At 40.5% G+C, this 19,590-nt stretch overlaps 1 protein-coding gene across 12 annotated transcripts in view; it reads left to right on the top strand.

The window, feature by feature from the left end:
* STRBP (spermatid perinuclear RNA binding protein) overlaps window positions 1-19,590 on the top strand; it is a 72,028-nt gene that overhangs the window by 20,167 nt on the left and 32,271 nt on the right. For 10 of the 12 annotated variants that reach the window (XM_076355520.1, XM_076355519.1, XM_076355521.1 and 7 more), the window contains exons 2-7: window positions 2,728-2,779; window positions 3,395-3,483; window positions 4,960-5,135; window positions 8,530-8,747; window positions 13,153-13,318; window positions 16,009-16,153. In XM_076355520.1, coding sequence (XP_076211635.1) covers window positions 5,133-5,135; window positions 8,530-8,747; window positions 13,153-13,318; window positions 16,009-16,153 — 532 coding nt within the window. In that variant the 5' untranslated portion in view covers window positions 2,728-2,779; window positions 3,395-3,483; window positions 4,960-5,132. The remainder of the gene's footprint in view (window positions 1-2,727; window positions 2,780-3,394; window positions 3,484-4,959; window positions 5,136-8,529; window positions 8,748-13,152; window positions 13,319-16,008; window positions 16,154-19,590) is intronic. The other 2 variants (XM_076355512.1, XM_076355513.1) reach the window with 2 other exon arrangements.

Here is a 19,590-nt window from a genome sequence, read left to right as displayed (position 1 = left end):
TCGGGGCTACCTGACAGAGGCTGCTCCTAAGAGGTTTCTGAGCACAGGAGCCTTTTTTTGCAAATGTTGTGAGAACTGAACAGACAGGAATAGTACTAGACTCAAGTATTTGTTGCATGAAGTGTAAGAATTTGCCAGAGGAAGTACCTTTCCAGTTTTTAACTGTAGTGTTGCTTTGTAATTATTCATTTGGCTGGAAGATTCCAGTCTTCTAAAGGCTAACCCAGATGCAACTTTGCCAGGAATTGCATTATTTGGAAAATAATAAAACTCCTATGAGTATACAGTCTCCAGGTGAAATTGAATGCTGAGCATATTGTTGGAAGCAGTCTGAATCTTATTAAATATGTGTCCCGGTGTTACAATTGCACTTCTTTACAGAATGCTGATATGGTTGTGAATGGCTAGGATTTCTCTTCTTATGGTGGTGAAGAATGAAGAAACCAGTTCTGTACAGGGAGTTCGGATTTAAAATAGTAAATACCTACACAAGTAGAAGGTCAGTCATACTTTGCAGATTTCTCTGCCCTATGCTCCTCACTGAATCCTCATGAATTGTATTTCTTATCTGTTCCCCTCAGTTTGTTGATACTTTTAACATGAGGGAAAACTATTTTGATATTTTTCTGTCAGTTATTTTGACATTAATCAACATTGCAGATCTTGTTTTGTTTGGTGTCTGGGTACATCATAAAAAGAATTGCTGAAAGAGTTCAATTATAATATCAGCATCTCTGCCAAATGTATTGAGCTGTTCTGAAAAGCGGCTTGTCTTTTCTGACCCAGATACACAGATTCCAACTGTGGGAGATGCTGCCAGAAAGACTTTTGGCAGAAGGCCAGCAATAAAATTATACTGCAGAAAAACACAACATATTTTCAGCAGCACTTTATACAGTGTGACGAAAAATTACCTGTCTCCTGAATGCAAAGCAGAAGTTAAAATAAACTTGCAATTTAAAGTTGCAAACCTCTTATTCTGACTTTTAAAAGAACAAAAAAGGATATAAATTCCAGTTCTTTTCTATTATTGTGTCTGATACACCTCAGGCTGTGTTAGATACTCACTGGTTTGTTATTAGCAACCTTAGTTGTCCTTGCTGCTCTGTTAACATAAACTTTGAGTGGTCTTAGGGTGGTGTACACTGTAAACTGTAGTTCTCATGGGCAGATGCTGGCATAAGGGTAGATTAGGAGGGTGGAGGGTGTTTTTAATGATTCAGCTGAATATTATTGGCATGTGCCTTCTTGATGTAGCATTTAAAACCAATTTTCATGGTATTCTACTTGGCCTGGCTGGGTGCCTAAACGGCAGCTCACTGAAGTGGGGGTTTGGAGGACTGGAGTCCAGTGACCCTGGCTTCCTCTTCTCTGTTGCACCGGTAACACTTCCATACAAGGCACTACTCTGTGCTGCGAGGGGATACCAGGATGGCAAACGTAGTTCCTGTCTCCTTTCTAGAAGCTTATAGCTCCCTGATTCTGGTGTTACGTTTCAGTCCCTATGGCGTGCAAGTACCTGTTTCTCCTGCTTTTTCGCTTTTCTGTTCACAGGCACTCAAAGGTAGCTAAGCATATTCATTACTTCTGGCTGTTTAAATGTCTGTCCCTTGGGAACACAACTGCTAGATGCAGGAATATATCCTACTACAAAGGCTTCATCTGAAATTCTTTTCCTTGTTTGTCTTGTGCCAAAGCATAAACTTCCTCTGTGAAGGATGGGATGTTTAATGGAAACATTGTTAGACTGTCATGGCCTTTTAATAACATTTCTAATGTGTCAAATCCCCAGTGACATTAAACCACATTGCAGACTCTACTCATCTCCTCTGTGACCTGGTTTGGAGACAGTATTTAGTCTTGTTTTACACTTTAGGGCCACATGATGCAGAGGTAAAGCAACTTTGTCAAGGTTGCCAAGGTCTTGGCAGTGCTAGTAGCTTTTCCAGGAAATTTTCTTGCAAGTGTGGGTGGCAGCCCCTGGGTAAGACAACCGTGCATTTTAATATTGTGCTTTTTAGTCTGGGCATCAGCTGCTACTTCCCTGAGGATGCAGGGACAAATATCCTGCTATAGCCTGGTAGTAAAATGAGGCTGTTGGATTTATGGAATTGCTGCTCACTTCACATAATGCTTTCTGATGTGTTTGGTGCTGAGCTATGCTCTGCTGCCTTAGTCCATATGGTTGGAGCAGATTTGATTTTAGTTTTCCTTAATTTAATTCTGCATGTTGTCAAATGTACTTTGTTCTGTATATTGTGTCTGCACTTTTATAGTAAACTCCCTCCTGTTTAGTGCTTCTATTGAAAATTTTCTCTCAAAGTCTGAACTATATTAGGTTTTCACTCCTGTGTGCATTTCTGTGAAATATTCTTAGGATGCTAATGACTTGAAAGACATCATATATCAGCTTCAACTCAACTTTCAGGATTTTTTTTTTTCCCAGCTTTCTGAGTTTTATTATAAAGATCCCATTGTAATTCAGCTGTATATGCCCTGACCTTAGCCACTGACTGCTGAGAAAAAGGGCAGGTAGAATCGAACTCGTAAATACCTTTGTCCAACAACTTATACTTGTCACTGAAACTTGAACCTGTCTTGAAAACACGGTGGTTACTACCTGCTTAAGGCAGAGTATTGAGAGGTGTTGGTGTTTTTGCTTCATCTGTCCAGTAGAAGATTAACCCTCATCATAGCTGTGAAACATTTATTTTCGTTCTGTTTCAGATTTTCAAAGAACACTGAAAAGCACTCAGCACATCCAGAATTGCACCCTGAGGTATGTCTGTTTCCAGAGCTTGTGAGGTAGTTTGCAGACTTGCCCTCTAGACAACAGTCTGCTCAGCAATTTACTGAAACACCAGAATTTGCTCAGCCGGCTATCTTTGTCCATCTGCTTTCAATACACTGTACAAGCTGATAAGCAACAGCTTGCAGTAGTCTTCGGAGGGAGGCCAGGCTGGAGTGTTGCTTGGAGTCTAGAGATGCTGTACTGGGCATATGCTGAAGTCAGCAACACATTCCAGTGCCCTTCTCTCTGCCTGGAATTGCCAAGTTACAGTTACCAGAGAAGACAGCAAACTGAAAATGTGAAATGTAGGAGTCGCAGGGAAGAAGAGTGTGTGAAGATAGCTGGAATTTAGTTTGAAGAGAGAACTAATTTGAAATAGATAGGTGATCTGGAAACATGTCTCATAAAAGTCTCTCTGGCTTGCCATCTGCTGACTCAAAAAGCATATTATTGTTATAGAAAAGCAAAACAAGAAGACCTCGTAAAGAGCCTGGTTGCTTCTGGAGATGGTGGAAGGCACACTATAAAGTGTGGAAGAGTTTATGACTAGCTCACAGAATAGATAGTGCCAAAACAGTAATCTTTGCTTATTTTTCCTCCCAGCTGCCCCTGCTTGGCTTTCAGGATCTCTTAAGAGAAGAATCTGGTCCTATGAAAGAACATCGCCTTGATCGCTTCTGGGAAGCAATTTGGTAGAGTGTTAATATACCTTGGTTAGGGTATATAGCCTTCGTGATAAGAAGTGAGGTCCTTCAGGGTTTTCATTAGCTTGCTTTTCCCAGGTATTTTTAGTATGACTGCATTTAACTCTCTTGGGGTTTCTTCCTTGGCAATCTTTAGCTGCTGGAACAGACAGGCCCCTGCACAGTATTCTTCTCTGGCTGCTTTTTGTTTTACCCGATTCTATATCCTAAATTCAGTGGTGTGAGATACGAACAACTATTAGGCACTTGCTGCCAAAGCTATTGGTCCTGTAAACCCGATTTATTTCTTCTTAACTGGGAAAATAGCGAAGCAGGATTTGTTGTTGCCTTTCTCCTGGCATGTTCAAATCTCTATGGGATGCAATGTTTTAATTACTCCCTGTCACACCCCTGAGGTTTAAGCATCTACAAGGCTTTCAAGTCATCTTGCCTATCCCTCTGCTGTTGCCAAACATGCTTTTAATCTCTAACAATGTCAGGATTCTCTGACAGACAATATGCAACATATTGCTAGAGAAGAAGGATCGACATACAGGAGAAAAGGAAAACATTTGAGTGTATGTGTCAGTCTGCAGAAATTTACTGACTGGGCTTCCAATTGCTTCAAAATGTTGCTGAAAAGCTGATGCAACAATATGTGCAGCGAAAGGAAAACAGGAATTTTCTGCAAGGACTAGAGCATCTTGCTATGCAATGAGCTTACGCTTTCCTCTCTCTCACATTACCTGTTCTGTTATTCTGCTCTTCTCTTGTCTTACAGAGCATTTATTTGCAGTTCCTTATGCTGCCAGTGCTGGTGTTTGTTTCCTAGTTTAGTACAAGAGGGCTGCTCGTGCAGGATCTTCTAAATGTTGTGTGCTGTGAAAAGCAGTGCAAGGGCAGAAAAGGCGGTGTGGATGATTTCAGCTGAACATTCTCATAAGTCTTACATCTTCAGTTTGTTATAATGTGCTTGTCTTTTTTTAAATAAAAATTTACAATTATTGCCACCTGAAGTCTTAGTTGTTGTACAGCACCTGACACATTCAGGATTGAGGGCTGCACTGGGGATTTCAACAGATAATTACTTTTTTATAATTAAATAGAGTGTGTTTGATTCCTAATGCGCATGCAACATAAAAATAGAGACTTCTTGAGCTGGTTTCATATAGAGCATATTTGAGATGTTGGATTTCCCGTCTTCCTCATATCAGAAACTTAGATTGCCAGGTGGCTGACAAACCACACTGAGATAAGCTCTAACTGGCATGGGAAAGTCGTTACATACGTGTGGGCACATTACGAAAAGTTGCCTTCCACAGTGACATCTGCTTGTCGTTCAAGAATAAATGGTTCAGTGACTGCCTCCCCATCTTGAAGCCTGCTTGCTTTAATCAGTGGTTTGACTTAATGTGCTGCTTTGAACACTTAGTGGAATTAACATGTCGTTTCTTCTGTTTTCAAGTTGTTTCTCTCTTTTTGCAGGTGAATTACAGAAAGTGACTCCCAGAGCATCTTGGCTGTATGAACTCTTGAGCTGTCAAGGGACTGAGAGGCTTATGAAGAGGTTCTGTCAGGCAAAACAGTGCTTAGCAAAGACACCGAGGAGGAGGGAAAAGGAGAAAGGGAGGGAGAAAGAGCTGAAACACTAACAAACCATGGTAGGTATTTGACATCTTTTATAGGGTTGCATTAAAAATATTCTCTGCTGACAGTCTTGCATGGGGCCTGACAAAACCAGAGTAAGGGGATTTTCTGACCTTGTGCTAAATTAGAGATGGTACTGCATGCTTTGAGCAAAGCAAATGAGGTTTGATGTATTGTCAGCCTCCTAAAACTAGAGAGTTGTCTTGTGAGCCTGCATAACATGAATTATTAAATATGAATGAAGGGGATGCTTATAAGGTATTCTAATAAAACTGGCATTAGCAAGCTGTAGCAAACAGCATGGGTGACCTTGAACTTGCACATTGCATAACCAAATGCTCATATTCCCCTTCTAACTCTTCCTCACAAAAGCAAGTGTTGATTATTCATATTTGTGTGCGTGTGATTGAATGTGGTTCTATGCACGCTTTGTTAATAGTGTAGATGAAATGTGTGTAGTCAAATATACTTGGTGTATATTGTTTAAGTGAGGAGTTATTTCTAATCTGCCTGGTATTGGCTGCAAATTGGGAATGCCTGAGATGTTGGAATTTGTAAAGCTGTGCAAGTATGAAGTATTGTGATGGTAAGATTCTGAAGATGTGTTCACAAAAAGGCAATAAACCTACCCAGTTCCTGAAAAATACCTGTGGAGAGCAGTTTAAGCATATTTGTATATTATTAAGTCCTCTTAAGGTTATTACTGAGAGAATGGAAATGAGAATAAATGCAATAAATTTTAAATGCAGTTCTCTAACACTTGTGTAGCTGATTGCTGCTGATAGGCTGTGTGTTTATACTCAAAAAAAAAAAAAGACCTAAGATGAGACTTTTACCTGTTATAGAGCATAAAGGGAGGAAGAACACTTGACAAAGCAGAGTTGTCAATATATTGGATTTTAAATAGTGTCCCATTTTGCTGCTATTTTTGGCCTAAATTGTAATGAAGAATTGATCTTGTCAGTCCCTCTTCATTAGAAAACAAAACAAATGTCTTCTAATTTAGAAGTTACTAATTTGTTCCTGTTTGACTGTTTTTCCTAATTGATATTTCATGAGATAAGAGATGGTGGGGGTGAACTAAGAAATCCAGCTTGTCAGTTTTCACTGCTGAACTGCAGCTTCTTTCTGTATCCATGTTGCGGATAAGCCACAAGAGGGACCTCCGGGAAGCATTCTGCAACCTATGAAAGTACTGGGGATAATACCAGACCCCGACTGATGCGCTTCTTTGACTACCTGAATTGTCCATCTGGGTAGGAGCACAAAAGTTAGGAAAGGAATGATGTCACATCGACCTTCGATGGAAGGGACCTACTGAATGCCATGAGCCAAGAAATCATGACCAGTTCCTTAACAAGGATTCAACCCAGAGGCCTTTGAGATCCTTCAAAGGCTCTTTTTGTCCCTAGGAGTGTGTACTGTTACAAACCCATTAAGTAAGGATGAAAATGAAACCTACTTAAGGTATTTAATGTGTAGGAGGAATAGAGATTTTTGGTTGATGATTCCAAGTTCTGGGAGGGTTTCAGCAGTGATTGATGTGTCTGTAGAGAGCAAGACGTAGAGCTGCTCTTGCCAGAGGTCTGTGCTGTGATCACAGCTGGTCCGGCTCACTGTTTAGATTAAGTAAGTCTCATCTGGATAGTGTGTGACAAACTGTAGCTTCCTAGCACAAGTTACCCAACCACTTCAGTTTACCTTCCTCAACAGTATCACTCAGGACTTTGAGTTTCACTGCAAACTTAATTAGCACTCTAATCTCTTCCTATTCTTTCTTTCTTTTTTTTTTTAAGAAATTATTTTGGTCTCTTCTTACCAGTTTATCTCTATCCTCATCTTCATTCATGCCTTTGTAAATCCCTGTGCAGCTTGCTAAGCCTCTCGCAGCGATACGTATTGCCTATGACTTCATCTGCAGCAGTAACAAAACCATAAGGGAACGGCTATTTAATTGTCTTGTTCTAAGGCGTGTTGCCATTGTCTCTAGCATAAATGGAGGAGAGATGGCTGCACTCAGCACTTCCAGGATATGCAGAGTTGTATTTGGAGACTATAAATGCCTTTTACAAAATAGGTATCTTCTCTGTATTCTCCTTGTCTGCCCTCCTTTCCACATGCTTTACTCAGTCTGCTTTCACCCTAGAATACTTATGTTCTAAATTTCCCTACCTTGAAATGAGGTTACCTTTTGGGATAAGGACCCTGGCTTTTCTCTTTGCTCTGAGCTATCCAGCTGCTGAAGGTTGACGCAAGCCAACAAAGATCGCTGAAATTCAGGAACTCCTTGATTCCTGCAAGTATTCCAGGGTAGGGAAGCCCCTCTCTCTTTCAGTACTATTGCTCACAGCTTCTATCTCCATGAGATGTAGGTCCTTAAGGCAAGATCAGGGCCTAAGTGATTTCTCACTGACTTTGAAAGCTTAATCTAAATAAACAAGCTAGTCAAAGGATGAGGGAAGTCAGAGACACTTAATAGTGAAATGAGTTGCCCAAGATCTTAGGTTGTCTGCTGCAAAGCTGGGAATGAAACTCAGGTTTTTTTGGTCCCCTGCTTCAGCACTCTAACCTTATACTTAGCCAGCCAGACCATGCCCTCTTCTCAAAGAGAAGCCTGGGGGGGAGGGCTGGCAGAAGTGAGAAAAACAATGAAAATAAGAAAAAAGAAAATGAAGGGGGGAAGTCATGAAAGGACAAGATGTAGAAACTCCATTACTAGCCATTGTGAACAGAGTAAGGCATACTACAGGTCTTGACCCTCTTTTGTATCCACCATAGCTGTACATGGGAGTACGGAGATTTGCCTAGTCCTACACTTACGTTCTCCCTCTTTCTGATTTGTGAGCAGCGCATAGTCTCACAACTTCCACTTATGATGGACAGTCCAGACAAAAGATGAAATTCAGCTTGCTTAATTTTTAGATGTCTGAGGCAGCTAATCTGATATAGTAGTCTAGACTTCTGTAGTCACATATGGATGGGGAAATGTACCTCTAAAGCACAATTTCTTATCCTAAAGTAGACATAAACATAAACTCTGCTCCAGATGTGCCTGGTAGACAAAAACATGAACTGTGCTCCACATGTGCCTATTCCTCCTAGTAGCCAATAAAAGGATTCTGGAAGAGTTGAATTTAGGCATCAAATATTAGGTGCCGTAAACCCCACCCAAGGTCTTATATGTTTTACCAGCTTAATGCTGATTTTGCACTGGTATTTGGTTTCTTTCTTTTTTCTCTTTAAAATAAATTTAAAGATAAGAAATCACTCCTCATGATTATAAGCAATGGTCATGATAAAACATTTTCCTGCGTCTTTCAGGGAGGATTCCCATTCAGGCAGTGTCCTTCTATTGATAATCCAGTAACTTTGTTCTTTTTTCCCCCCCTGTTTCCCACTTCATAACAGAGATCTATCCGATCTTTTGCTAATGATGACCGCCATGTTATGGTGAAACATTCAACCATTTATCCATCTCCAGAGGAACTTGAAGCTGTCCAGAACATGGTATCAACAGTAGAATGTGCCCTTAAACATGTCTCTGACTGGATGGATGAAAAGAACAAGTCTATGAAATGTGAAGGTGATGCGGAAGCAAAGGAGGAAGGTGCAGAAAGCAATGCCAAGTGAGTTGAGCCTCATAATGTGTTACTGTACTGCTCTGAATGGGTTCCCTTCCTTCTAAATGAGTTGTAGTGTTAGTTGATTCTGTTGCATACGAATGTTCACAGGAGGAAGTGGATATATTTGGACTTTTTGAGGTGGGAGCATGTAGGGTGAGTGCAGGGAATAGTAGTAAGCCCAATGTGGGCAGCAGTTGCTCTCTATTTCATTATTTATCTTACTGTGATGTTGTGAAGTTGCATTTAGCAGACAAACTTTTCAGCAATTGTAAGTGAATTTACATCCCTGTAACACACAAATGCAATCCACAGCCATGTAGCTTAGGGGCTCCTTCACTTTAAGACACACAAAAAAGATTTTTATAAACTTTCGTTGTTTATCCAGTGACCTAACTTTTCTAAGGATCCATTACCTTCTATTACTGTTGCGGTTTAAATGCAGTAGGCAGCTAAGCCCCACACAGCCACTCGCTCACTCCCCCCAGTGGGATGGGGGAGAGAATCGGAAGGGTAAAAGTGAGAAAACTCGTGGGTTGAGATAAAGACAGTTTAACAGGGAAAGCAAAAGCCGCACACGCAAGCAAAGCAAAACAAGGAATTCATTCACTCCGTCCCATCGGCAGGCGGGTGTTCAGCCATCTCCAGGAAGGCAGGGCTCCATCACGCGTAATGGTGACTTGGGAAGACAAACGCCATCACTCCAAACGTCCCCCCCTTCCTTCTTCTTCCCCCAGCTTTATAGGCCAAGCATGATGCCATATGGTGTGGGACATCCCTTTGGTCAGTCAGGGTCAGCTGTCCCGGCCGTGTCCCCTCCCAAATTCTTGTGCACCCCCGGCCTCCTCGCTGGTGGGGTGGGGTGAGAGGCAGAAAAGGCCTTGACTCTGTGTCAGCACTGCTCAGCAGTAACAAAAACATCCCTGTGTTATCAACACTGTTTCCAGCACAAATCCAAAACACAGCCCCATCCTAGCTACTGTGAAGAAAATTCACTCTATCCCAGCCAAAACCAGCACAATTACGTAGTTCTCTACTGAGTGAAACATCTGTTTGCTGTATGTCCCAGTCTACTCCCTGATACGGTGTCAGGTTTTGTTGTTCTAGCGTAACTCCAGTAGTAGACGAAGGAGGAGGAACAACTGGCTTTTTTTTAAGTTTCTTAGTGTAAAACTTTTTTAACTTGGGCACTTCTGGCTCTTCAGTGCTTTCTGGATAATCTTGTTCCACATGCTCTCCAACTCAGGTAAGTATCTATCCAGGTTACAGATGAGGAAGTGAAGCACCAGGAGACCAACAGCCAATTCAAAAACCCGACTTCCAGTTCTCTGCTCTTCCTGTGATATACTACTTCTCCACTGAACTTCTTGGGACTTAATCTGGTTACATCTGTAGCATGACCTGCACTAGAGATGGAGCCAAAGGAGTCTTTCCGTTTCTTTTTCAATGATGCATGAATGATGCATGCAGAATATTAAGAAAGTCTGTTGCTACATGGGCTTTGCTCAGTAAGTTCTGATATTAAAACTGATAAAGGAAGTGTATTCTTTTTCATATATATTTGTTATGTTTTCTGACACCTTTTATGGCAGTGAAAGGTTTATTGTGGGGCCTTTTCAAATTTTTGGTGTCCTGGTAAATAATACGTAAAGTTGTTTACGTTTTGGGATGGTGGAAGCATAGCCTACTCTAGCAGTGATAGATGGAAATACAGACCCTGTATATTGTATACTTCTGGAGTAAGATACAATTCCGTGCAGGTAATGGAGGAAGATCTAACTCTGAATCAGGAAGACCGTATCAGTTTTTAAACTGAAAATACAGTTTACTGGCTTAGTATGAAAGAGACAGTGACTACCATTGTATTTATCAGTTATTCCTAAATGTGTAATGACATATGTCTGAAAATTCAGAAGTGAAATATTGCTTCCTATTTTATCATAATAATGTGGTTCTTGGTTACTTCCAAGTCTCATAAATTTTTAGAGTAGCATTCAGGAAATAAGGTACGAAGCCCTGCTGTACCTTGCTGTCTGGATGCACTTCAATTTAGAAACAAGAAATATGCTATATTAACTGAGGACACTTGTATGGCTGGGAGGAGCAGAAAGCATTCATGACTTGATCTGGTTTCCCAACAGCGTTGTGGATTCTACAGAAAATTCCTCAAATATTAGTAGTGTTTTTCCACAGGTTTCTTTCTTAACACTTAGGCTTGTCTTTGATTATCTCTAAGATAAGGTTGTGGGCTTGGGAGCTATTGAAGGAAACTGCTTGCTCTACATGAAGTTTAAATGCAGCACCACCTGCTCAGAATACACTGACCCACACGGGAACGTTCAGCAGCATGAAGACCATTGTATGATAGCCTTGGAAAAGTAAATACACAAATGGTCCCTCGTTTTGATGCCTGTGGTTTTCTGTGTTCCCTAATAAATATGTAACAGACACAAGTCTAATCACTGGCATTTTTGTGTAAGGCTGAGCTGTGATATGTCACTTTTCTGGTGTGAAACGTATTCCAATAGAAATAGCAAAACACTTAAAATAATGAGTATTTTTACATAAATTAACATATAAATTGGTTTAAGACAGCGTGATTGTATTGACACCGGAGAACAATTGTAGTGGATTAATGGGCTGCTTCTCCACAGATGGACAATTAAGTTCTGTCATCTTCTCGAGGAAGGTATTTAAGCTCCGTGTTTTGCTGAAGAACAGTCTTTCTTGATATGCAGTGTGCTGTATGTTTTGTCGGTGACTTCCTAGCATTACTGGCGACATTTTTAGGTGTCTTCTGATGTGGGTAAAATAGGCGCAGAATTTTGTAAAAATCCAAGCCTGCAGTAAATGCTTTTGAGAGAATTGGATGGCCTTGCTTTCACACGGGGGTGTGCAGGATTTTTCATGCTTATGCTCTGTTATAAATTTAGAGTACAGTTTTTGTAAACGTCAGTGTATTATTTATACATACAAAATAGTTTGTGTATTTATGCATTTGTTTGGGACAAATTATTTTACTAATCACTTTACAAGCTAAGTGTAAGGAGCTTACATTGTAGAGAGATATATAACTTAAAATATCTTTATGTTAGTTACAAACCGTATCTAAAGGAGTTCCGTGTTTTCTCACATATTTGCACCCAGATACTGTTAAAGTAGCACAGTTCCAGGGTGGAAGTTGAGATGTTGTTTACTTCCATAACAGTTTTTGTTAGTTTGCTTCTGGGTATTCCAAGGACAGTAACTAGGTTGAGATTGCCACTTTGTTTTCTGTGTCATTCCTTCTTTTCTTCTGTCTGTTGTTTAAGCAGCTGTTCCTGCCTTTCCATTTAAAAAACATATATGCAGTACAACTATTGGATGAAGATACTTTTGAGCAAAGCTTAGGATCTATGTGATGACCTTCAATCACAGTGTCACTGGTTTTGGGGTTTGTTTTTTTGTTTGGTTTGGGTTGTTTCTGTTTTATATCCAGTCCATCCCTCTGGATGGTAAGAACGCTGTGAACAGGGATGCTGCCTTTCTGGCTGAGGTGGTTTACCACCTTTACTGATTACGTGCTTTCTGTGGGTTTTATAATGGTGATGTGCCACGAGTGAGATGCATCGTGTGGCAACAGCTGGTGTTAAACTGTCAAAGATGCATTTCTTGCATTTTTCTTGATGTTTTTAAGCATCCCTAGTCTACTAAACTGGTTTTTGTTGCCGTCTTTCTCTCAGTACTCAAAACTAAAATGTTCTTGTGTTGCTTTGAAAGTTATGTTTACTGTGGCTCTTTAATGTTCTCCTAAACCTTAGCTGCAGAGTAAAAACTAGTAGTCAGACCTCTATTCCTGTAGGTTTCAGTGGTAAGACTTGTTGAAGGAATTGTGCCTGGAAGACTCTTTGAAATTAGAAGCTTTCCTGAAATGTCAGCTTGTAGTATGGGCTAAAACTTCAGAAGTTGGTTGTATAATTTTAAAGATAAAGGTTTGAATGTATGGATCAACTAAAAGAAACATTGAAAAGGTGTGTGGCCATGTTTAAAGTTGGATTGTCACTAAAAGACAGCTCGGATCACTTCTGAAAACAGGATTTCTGTCAGAGAGCTCGTCTAGATTAATTATTCTACTCTTTTGGTAGATCTGCAGGTAGCGACTTTGGGCTTTTTTGAGCTTTGTGAAGCTTTGTGACTTAAGCTAGGCAACTTCTGTGTTCGTGTGAATTGCAAATCAGTGCTTCAATTAATTTTTTTCACAGGAGCTACTTGCATAAAAGGAGTCTATGCTTTTCATTTTCTGATGAGTGTTACGCCACGTTAGCACAGTCATCAGTCCCATCCATTCATCTCCTCACTGTGACGGAATAATGCAAGTATTTTGAATGTGTGAAAATACCATTTTAATTACTCCGAATTGTTTCACTTCCAGGGATCAAGGTGGTCGGACGTTGTGTGGTGTTATGAGAATTGGCTTGGTTGCAAAGGGCTTGCTGATAAAAGATGATATGGATCTGGAGCTGGTTCTCATGTGCAAAGAAAAACCCACAAAGACCTTGTTATGTATAGTTAAAGACAATCTCCCAGCTCAAATTCAGGTGAGTTAATTTAGTGTAGTCCTCTAACAATGGCTGCTAGCACTGCACGGTGTACTTGGATAAAGGCTGGAATTTGTTCCAGGAAAAAAGACAAGTGATACAGATTAAAGAAATATACTTTGAATCTAGGACGACATCTAGGTTGTGTGACATGTTTAAGGTGGTGACGTGAAGTAGCTATTCACAAAATTTAACATCTTGCTCCTGTTGTTGCCTAATCCCTATTTGTGATGTCAGTTTTCCTATGGTGGCAGCTAACCTCTCTATTTGGTAACTAACTCAGCTGATTTTTGCTCTCTGGTCCAACCACTAACGTGAGCTAAATTGCAGTCCCAGAAATCTTCCCTGCTCGAGCATGCGAATCGGTCTGTATTGTTGTCCCCTGTCCCCCTGCCTGAACCTTAAGTTCTGCATTGCAGCTGCTTTGCTTCGCCTGGGCTGTTCCAAGATAAACACCTCTGTACTTCTGAAGTGAGAACAAGTCACCTGAGGTGGTCATTCATTTTAGGTCATGTTAATCATGAGCTCATAACTCTTCTTATTTATGGCTATTTAATTCTGATGTTGGCATTCAGTAGGCAGCACTTGCAGCTAATATTGGTCTCTTTAAAGCAACTGGGGATAATACCTTTTTGACAGAGTTCTGAGTCTGAATAATCAATCCAGCTTCCAGACTGACATGCACTGTTGCTGAGAAACTGTGCCCTGAAGTATTGCACTGCAAGTGCCTCTCTCCACACTGTGTCCAAACTTGATCTGCTCTTCTCCTGATCTGCTTTTCTGCCTTGTTTCTTTCCGCATAGACAGTATGTGTTTTACCATTCTTGACAGCTGTTTGTTCTCACTGTTCATTTGTTCACATAAAGGGCTTGTTTTAATGAGATAATGCGCCTGCAGATGTGGCCCTATCCATAGCTGAAAATGCTAAGGAACTATGAGTAGTAAAGAGTAAATTTTACTTGTTTGAAAATGATAGGGATGTGTCGAGTAGTAAAGAGTAAATTTTACTTGTTTGTAGCGAGGCGTGAGATGAGAAGGGTTGAAAGTGATAAGAAAAGTTAGCATATGCTTCAAAAAAAGTGAGAACGGCAGAACAGACGTTCTTAAAAGATGTGAAGACTGCAATAAATTCAAGGGACAAGTAGGTAAGATCCTATGGGGAAGCACTGTGAGGGGAAAGGATTACGGGAAAACATGAGGTAAGAGGAATCTGACTCATGAAACAAGCTACAACTCTGTCACGGGCATTAAAAGACAATGAGGGGTTCTGCAGACGCATCAGATACAGGAGGGAGAAGGAAGGCGTGGGCCCATTAGTGGTCAAAAAGAGCAAATGAGGTACAGAGATGTTAACAGCTTCTGCTGTGCTTCTTTGAAGCCTAGTAGTGAGCAGATGCTTAAACACTTTCATCCCAACAGTAAAGGAGCTGGAGGAGTGCAGATTGCAACAAGGAAGGAAGTTAGAATACGTTAGCTATGTTCTAACCCTATGGTCTTGCTGAAACACATACACAAGGAATAGCTTTAGGACTCTGAACTACCTGTGGTTATCTTTGCACTTCTGGAGGTTGAGAGAGGTCCCAAAGGACTACTGAAAGTCCTGCAGATACAGATCACCTGAGATACCTCTGACACAATGCATGTTAATGGAACAAATTGTAAAGCAGTTTGTAGCGTTATCTGCAAAAGAAATCCAAGCAAGAAATAAAAAGTTTAGTGAAAACAATTTAAAAAACACTCGATTCATTGGGGTGCTGTCAAGAGAGGAAGGTCAGGTTTTCCAGGCATTGTCAGGGATCTCTCCCACGGCTGGTACTAATAAATGAAGTGGGTGACAGTGGGATCTTGTGTCCAGTTTCCAGTGCTGTGTGGCAAGGGAGTGAGACAGATGGACAGACAAGTTGGAGAAAATCAGATGAGTGAGAATGAGCACCTAGAAAACCGCGTAATTAAAATTACCTGGTTTTGAAAAAGTCAAGACCGAATGCAGGTGTAAGTTCTAATACATTAACGGTTATTTGTAAAGGGACAGTGATTCAGTATCTCACATGGCTACCAAAGGTAGGATGAGAAGTAATTGGAACTGTAGCAAGGGGCAATTTTGTTGCAAAATAGGTTGTCTAAATTATATGTGTGTCTAAGAATCAGAACAGACTCTTTGGAGAGGTGGTGAAATCTGTTGCTGGGGCATCTGAAGAATCTCTTTGGGTTGGTAAGAGATGGCCAAGGTATATTTGGTCATACTTCATGGCAGGTACATGGACTAGGCAAGCTGGTGCGGCTCCTGCACTGGAATCTGTCATCCGTTTGCACTGACAGTTATGGCTGTGTTGGTCATACTGCATATGAGAGCTTTTACATTTAGAGGCAGCGTTACCGGAGAAGTGTGTACTCACTAAGAACAAAAGTTGCTGGTGGTATTTCGCACACTTCTGTCTTCATTTAAAAAAAAAAAAAAAAGTGATAATATAGTGGGGCTACTTAGTATTCTCATTAAATTTGCTGCAGACCTTTTTTCTTACGCATGTTACTGGGGGTTTTGTTTGTTTTTAATGAGGGAGGTAAGGCCTTATTTATTATTGCAATGTCTTGTAGGCCTCTCATTATTTAAGAGGCATATGCACATACAGAGATTCTGTAGTTTTTCAGTTGATTAGGAGATTCTTGAAATCTTTCTTGGTAACTTTCAGAAACTTACAGAAGAGAAGTATCTCGTGGAGGAGCATGTAAATGAGGCAGCTATTCTTATTCGTAACACAAAGGAGCCCAAGCTGACTTTGAAGGTGATACTTACATCCCCTCTCATTCGAGATGAAGCAGAGAAGAAGGAAGGAGGTACACAGAGCGTTTTAACTTGTTTTTAAGACTGTTCTATCTAAATGCTCTGACTGTGCAGCACAGGGTTAATTGGGAAGTAGGTTTTTAATTGTGCATCATGTACTAACTAGACTGGCTGTTGCCACAATAGGTTACATTATTTGTGCCTTAAAAAGACAAGTCACTTAACTGTGCGTATTTACATTAAAATTTTCATTTGCAAGCAATATTGCTACAGTGTTAACTTTGACATACTATGAGACCTTAGTTCTCCTTTCTTTCAGACTTGCTAGTTAATTCTTGAGCTCCCCAGCGCTGCACAGTCTTGTTTTCAAATTAAGTCAGTCAAGTGGGATTGGTTCGTAGTATCTTGAAAACCTCATAAAATTGTTCCTCTTCTTACATTAAAAAAACCTCTCCTGCAAAGCTCGCAGGTATGTCGTCCTGGCCCTCAGTTTTTATTAATTGATGATACATATGTGTATGTTTCTAGCTTTAAGAATTTTCTAATTGGGATACAGTTGAAGTTACAGTGCTACAATACAGCACTCTTGCTTCTGAATTGAACATTGTACCTCATGTCCTTAGAGCAAAATAGATATAGAAAACTGTAACTTAGTTTGTTTCTGTTCCTTCTCCCTAACTGCGCGATGTCCATTATAGTTTATGCCCCTTGTTAAAGGAATGTTGACTGGTAGTATCAATGAGGTTGGAAAGAAAACAAGAGAGATAGAGAAGAGCAAATGTAGCCATACTTTGTTTTATTTTAAAAATCTTGTCAGTAATATCTGCTTCCGCTTCCCAAACCTATCCCTAGAAACTTTGCCACTGGATGATGTCAGACCTTTGACCAACTGGCCACTCTCTGTCATGACAACTGAGGCAGCTGGGCCCATGTGGGCTAGGGAACTCCCTGTCGCTCTTTTCCCATTTCTAGACTTGCCACAAGTCCTTTGCTTCCTCCCTTCTCCCACCTGAAATACCGACACAATGAGAAACGTTGGTCAGTTTCTCTTCATTTTTGTTTGAGGCAATGGCAGGAAGGATCCCTTTTCAAATGAAACGTAACACTTTGGCAGCAGTTGGATGCAGAAAAATCTTACAAAACAGATGAATGGCAAAGATTTCCTAATTGCAGTGTCTGTTTATTCTCAAATTAGTAACCATGCTCTTTTGCAAGACCATTAAAAATAAATTGCGTATTACTTCAGTTGTTGAACTTCAACTTCCCATAAGATGCTGAGATCAGCCCTGTAGTCGTTGCAGCTGATACATGTTTGTGAGAAAGAGCACAAAGTGCAGAACAAATTTTAATGGTAAAGGATTTGTAAGATTCTCACAAGGGGATACACAGCCTTTTGCACAAAGGCTTCCGTCCAAGTATTTTCTTGCAAAAAGTGATGCCATTGTGGCAGTAAACTCTGGGGACTCCTGAGTTCATCTCAAACTGAATGAGGATTTGAATATTCATGCTTTCCTATATTTAAACTGTAGGTGTTCTATTTTGTTTTCAGTATCTTAAAATATTTTCAAAATTCTGTACTATTTTTTTTTAAATTTAAAATGGTTTTACTACCTCTCTTAGAGTGGTGTTATGCTATCATTTCTGAACAGCCGATGAGGATAGTTAATAGGGTAATGGATCTTGTTTTAAAGCCCAGGTTCTTTGACATTGATTCATCACAAGTGAACAGAGACATTTATCATATTCCTTTTCAAAGGTATGTGAAACTTTATGCAGATGTCGCTAAGTAAATTGAAAGGCGGGAGGGATACTTTTTTTCCATAATACTTCCAATCATATTTAGGTCACTTTCACTTAGATTCAGACCAAAAAAGTTTCATATCCAGTATCAAGGGAAAATACTCAGAGAAACTGTCGGGTGAAAATACCTTCATTCCCAAAGAGAGTACTGCCGTATTATTTCAATACTCCTGAATAATGCCAACCAAATGTAAATATACTTTCTGTGCAGTTTTAAAAACTGTTTTGAGTTTATTCCATACATCCTTTTGAATGAAGGAGCTCAAAATGCTTGTCAACTTGCCTTTCATCTTACATGTAAGATAGGCCATTGGGTTCCAGGTGCTGCCGCTGGTTTGCCCGGGAGCCGCTGGCCCCGGAGCCGCTCCCAGGGAGCAGCGGCCGCGCGAAACTGACCAAGGTTTCAGCGTTCGGTGTGATTAGCACTAATCTGTCCTCTAACCAAACCGGCAAGGTTAGGCGCAATGGACCTCGTTATCAGTGCTCCCATTTGTTCTGTAGGAATGCTGTGTGTGCCTTCATGCCCTGATGTCAGAATGTACTGAAAAACATTCCTGGATTTCTCTTCAGTCCCCACCTCTTTGGAAAAGTGTTCATGTTTAAGATGTGGTGTTTGTCCTATTTGTTTTTGCTGCTTGTTAGCAAAAACAAATAGTGGACCAGTGTGTGTGCGCATTTCAATGTTTCTCACAAGTGGCTCTCCATAAAGCTCTGCTTTCTCATGTCGAGTTGAGAAGTCAAGCATCTAAAATTCCTGCATTTTGCATCAGTTTAAATTTTAAACTTCTTAAGAAACCGAATTTTTAGTCATAGCATGAAATATAAATTGGGCTTTCCAGACCAGAACCTTGTAGCTTGCAAATCAGTTGTTGTTACTGAGCGTTGTTACAAGCTTATGTAATGATAAACAAGTTCATTTACCAAAGTGGGGCTGAAATCAACCTTGCTCCTTGAGCAACTACTGCCTAAACGGTCTGCCTCTGCTGCCCCCTTTGCTGGGCAGGCGCAGCCAGTGATGCTCCAAAGGTGCCCGGTGCCTTTGAAGGGGCCACAAGCCACAGATTTACCTTGCCTGTATGGACAAGACAATGCTCCTTGTATGGCTGGCTGCTAATGAATGAAGTTGGCAGCTACTGTGTGAAGAGAAAACATACAGCAAGTGGAGAGAGAATTACTGAAGGATTGGTTCTGTGTTGCATAGTGGGAGCTGGTGTCAGGGCTTTACTATTAACTGTTTATTAAACTCCTTGTATCATTGCCGTTGTTAAAACCACAAGAAAAAAAGTAAAGCTTTGCAATCACATTTGAAAATTTTGATTGGGTCTCACTTTCCTGACTGGCAGAGCATGAAGAAACATGCCATTCTCCTGAGGGTGTCGAAAGGGAGCCTACTGCAAGCCGCTCGCCCTCTTCACTGCCTGTTCTCTTCATCTTTCTGTTTAATAGAATCTTGCACCCAAAAGTTGGCTGACTGCAACATCTGTGAAAGGTGTTCGGGACACTAGCACTGAATTTGCGATTGGCAAAATCCTCCAAGATATTTGTAATTTAGACCTTTGGAAATAGCCTTAATCCTGTAGGAAAAAGTATGATTCTAACTTGTTGAAACAAATCAAATCTTACAAGGTTTTTCATTCACCTGAATGACAGATGACACATTCTGTTTATGTTTTGTAAAAGGAAATATTAA

This window comes from Aptenodytes patagonicus, chromosome 18 (assembly GCF_965638725.1).
Source record: "Aptenodytes patagonicus chromosome 18, bAptPat1.pri.cur, whole genome shotgun sequence".
NCBI classification, from domain to species: domain Eukaryota; kingdom Metazoa; phylum Chordata; class Aves; order Sphenisciformes; family Spheniscidae; genus Aptenodytes; species Aptenodytes patagonicus.
This window is presented reverse-complemented; position numbering and strand designations above follow the sequence as displayed.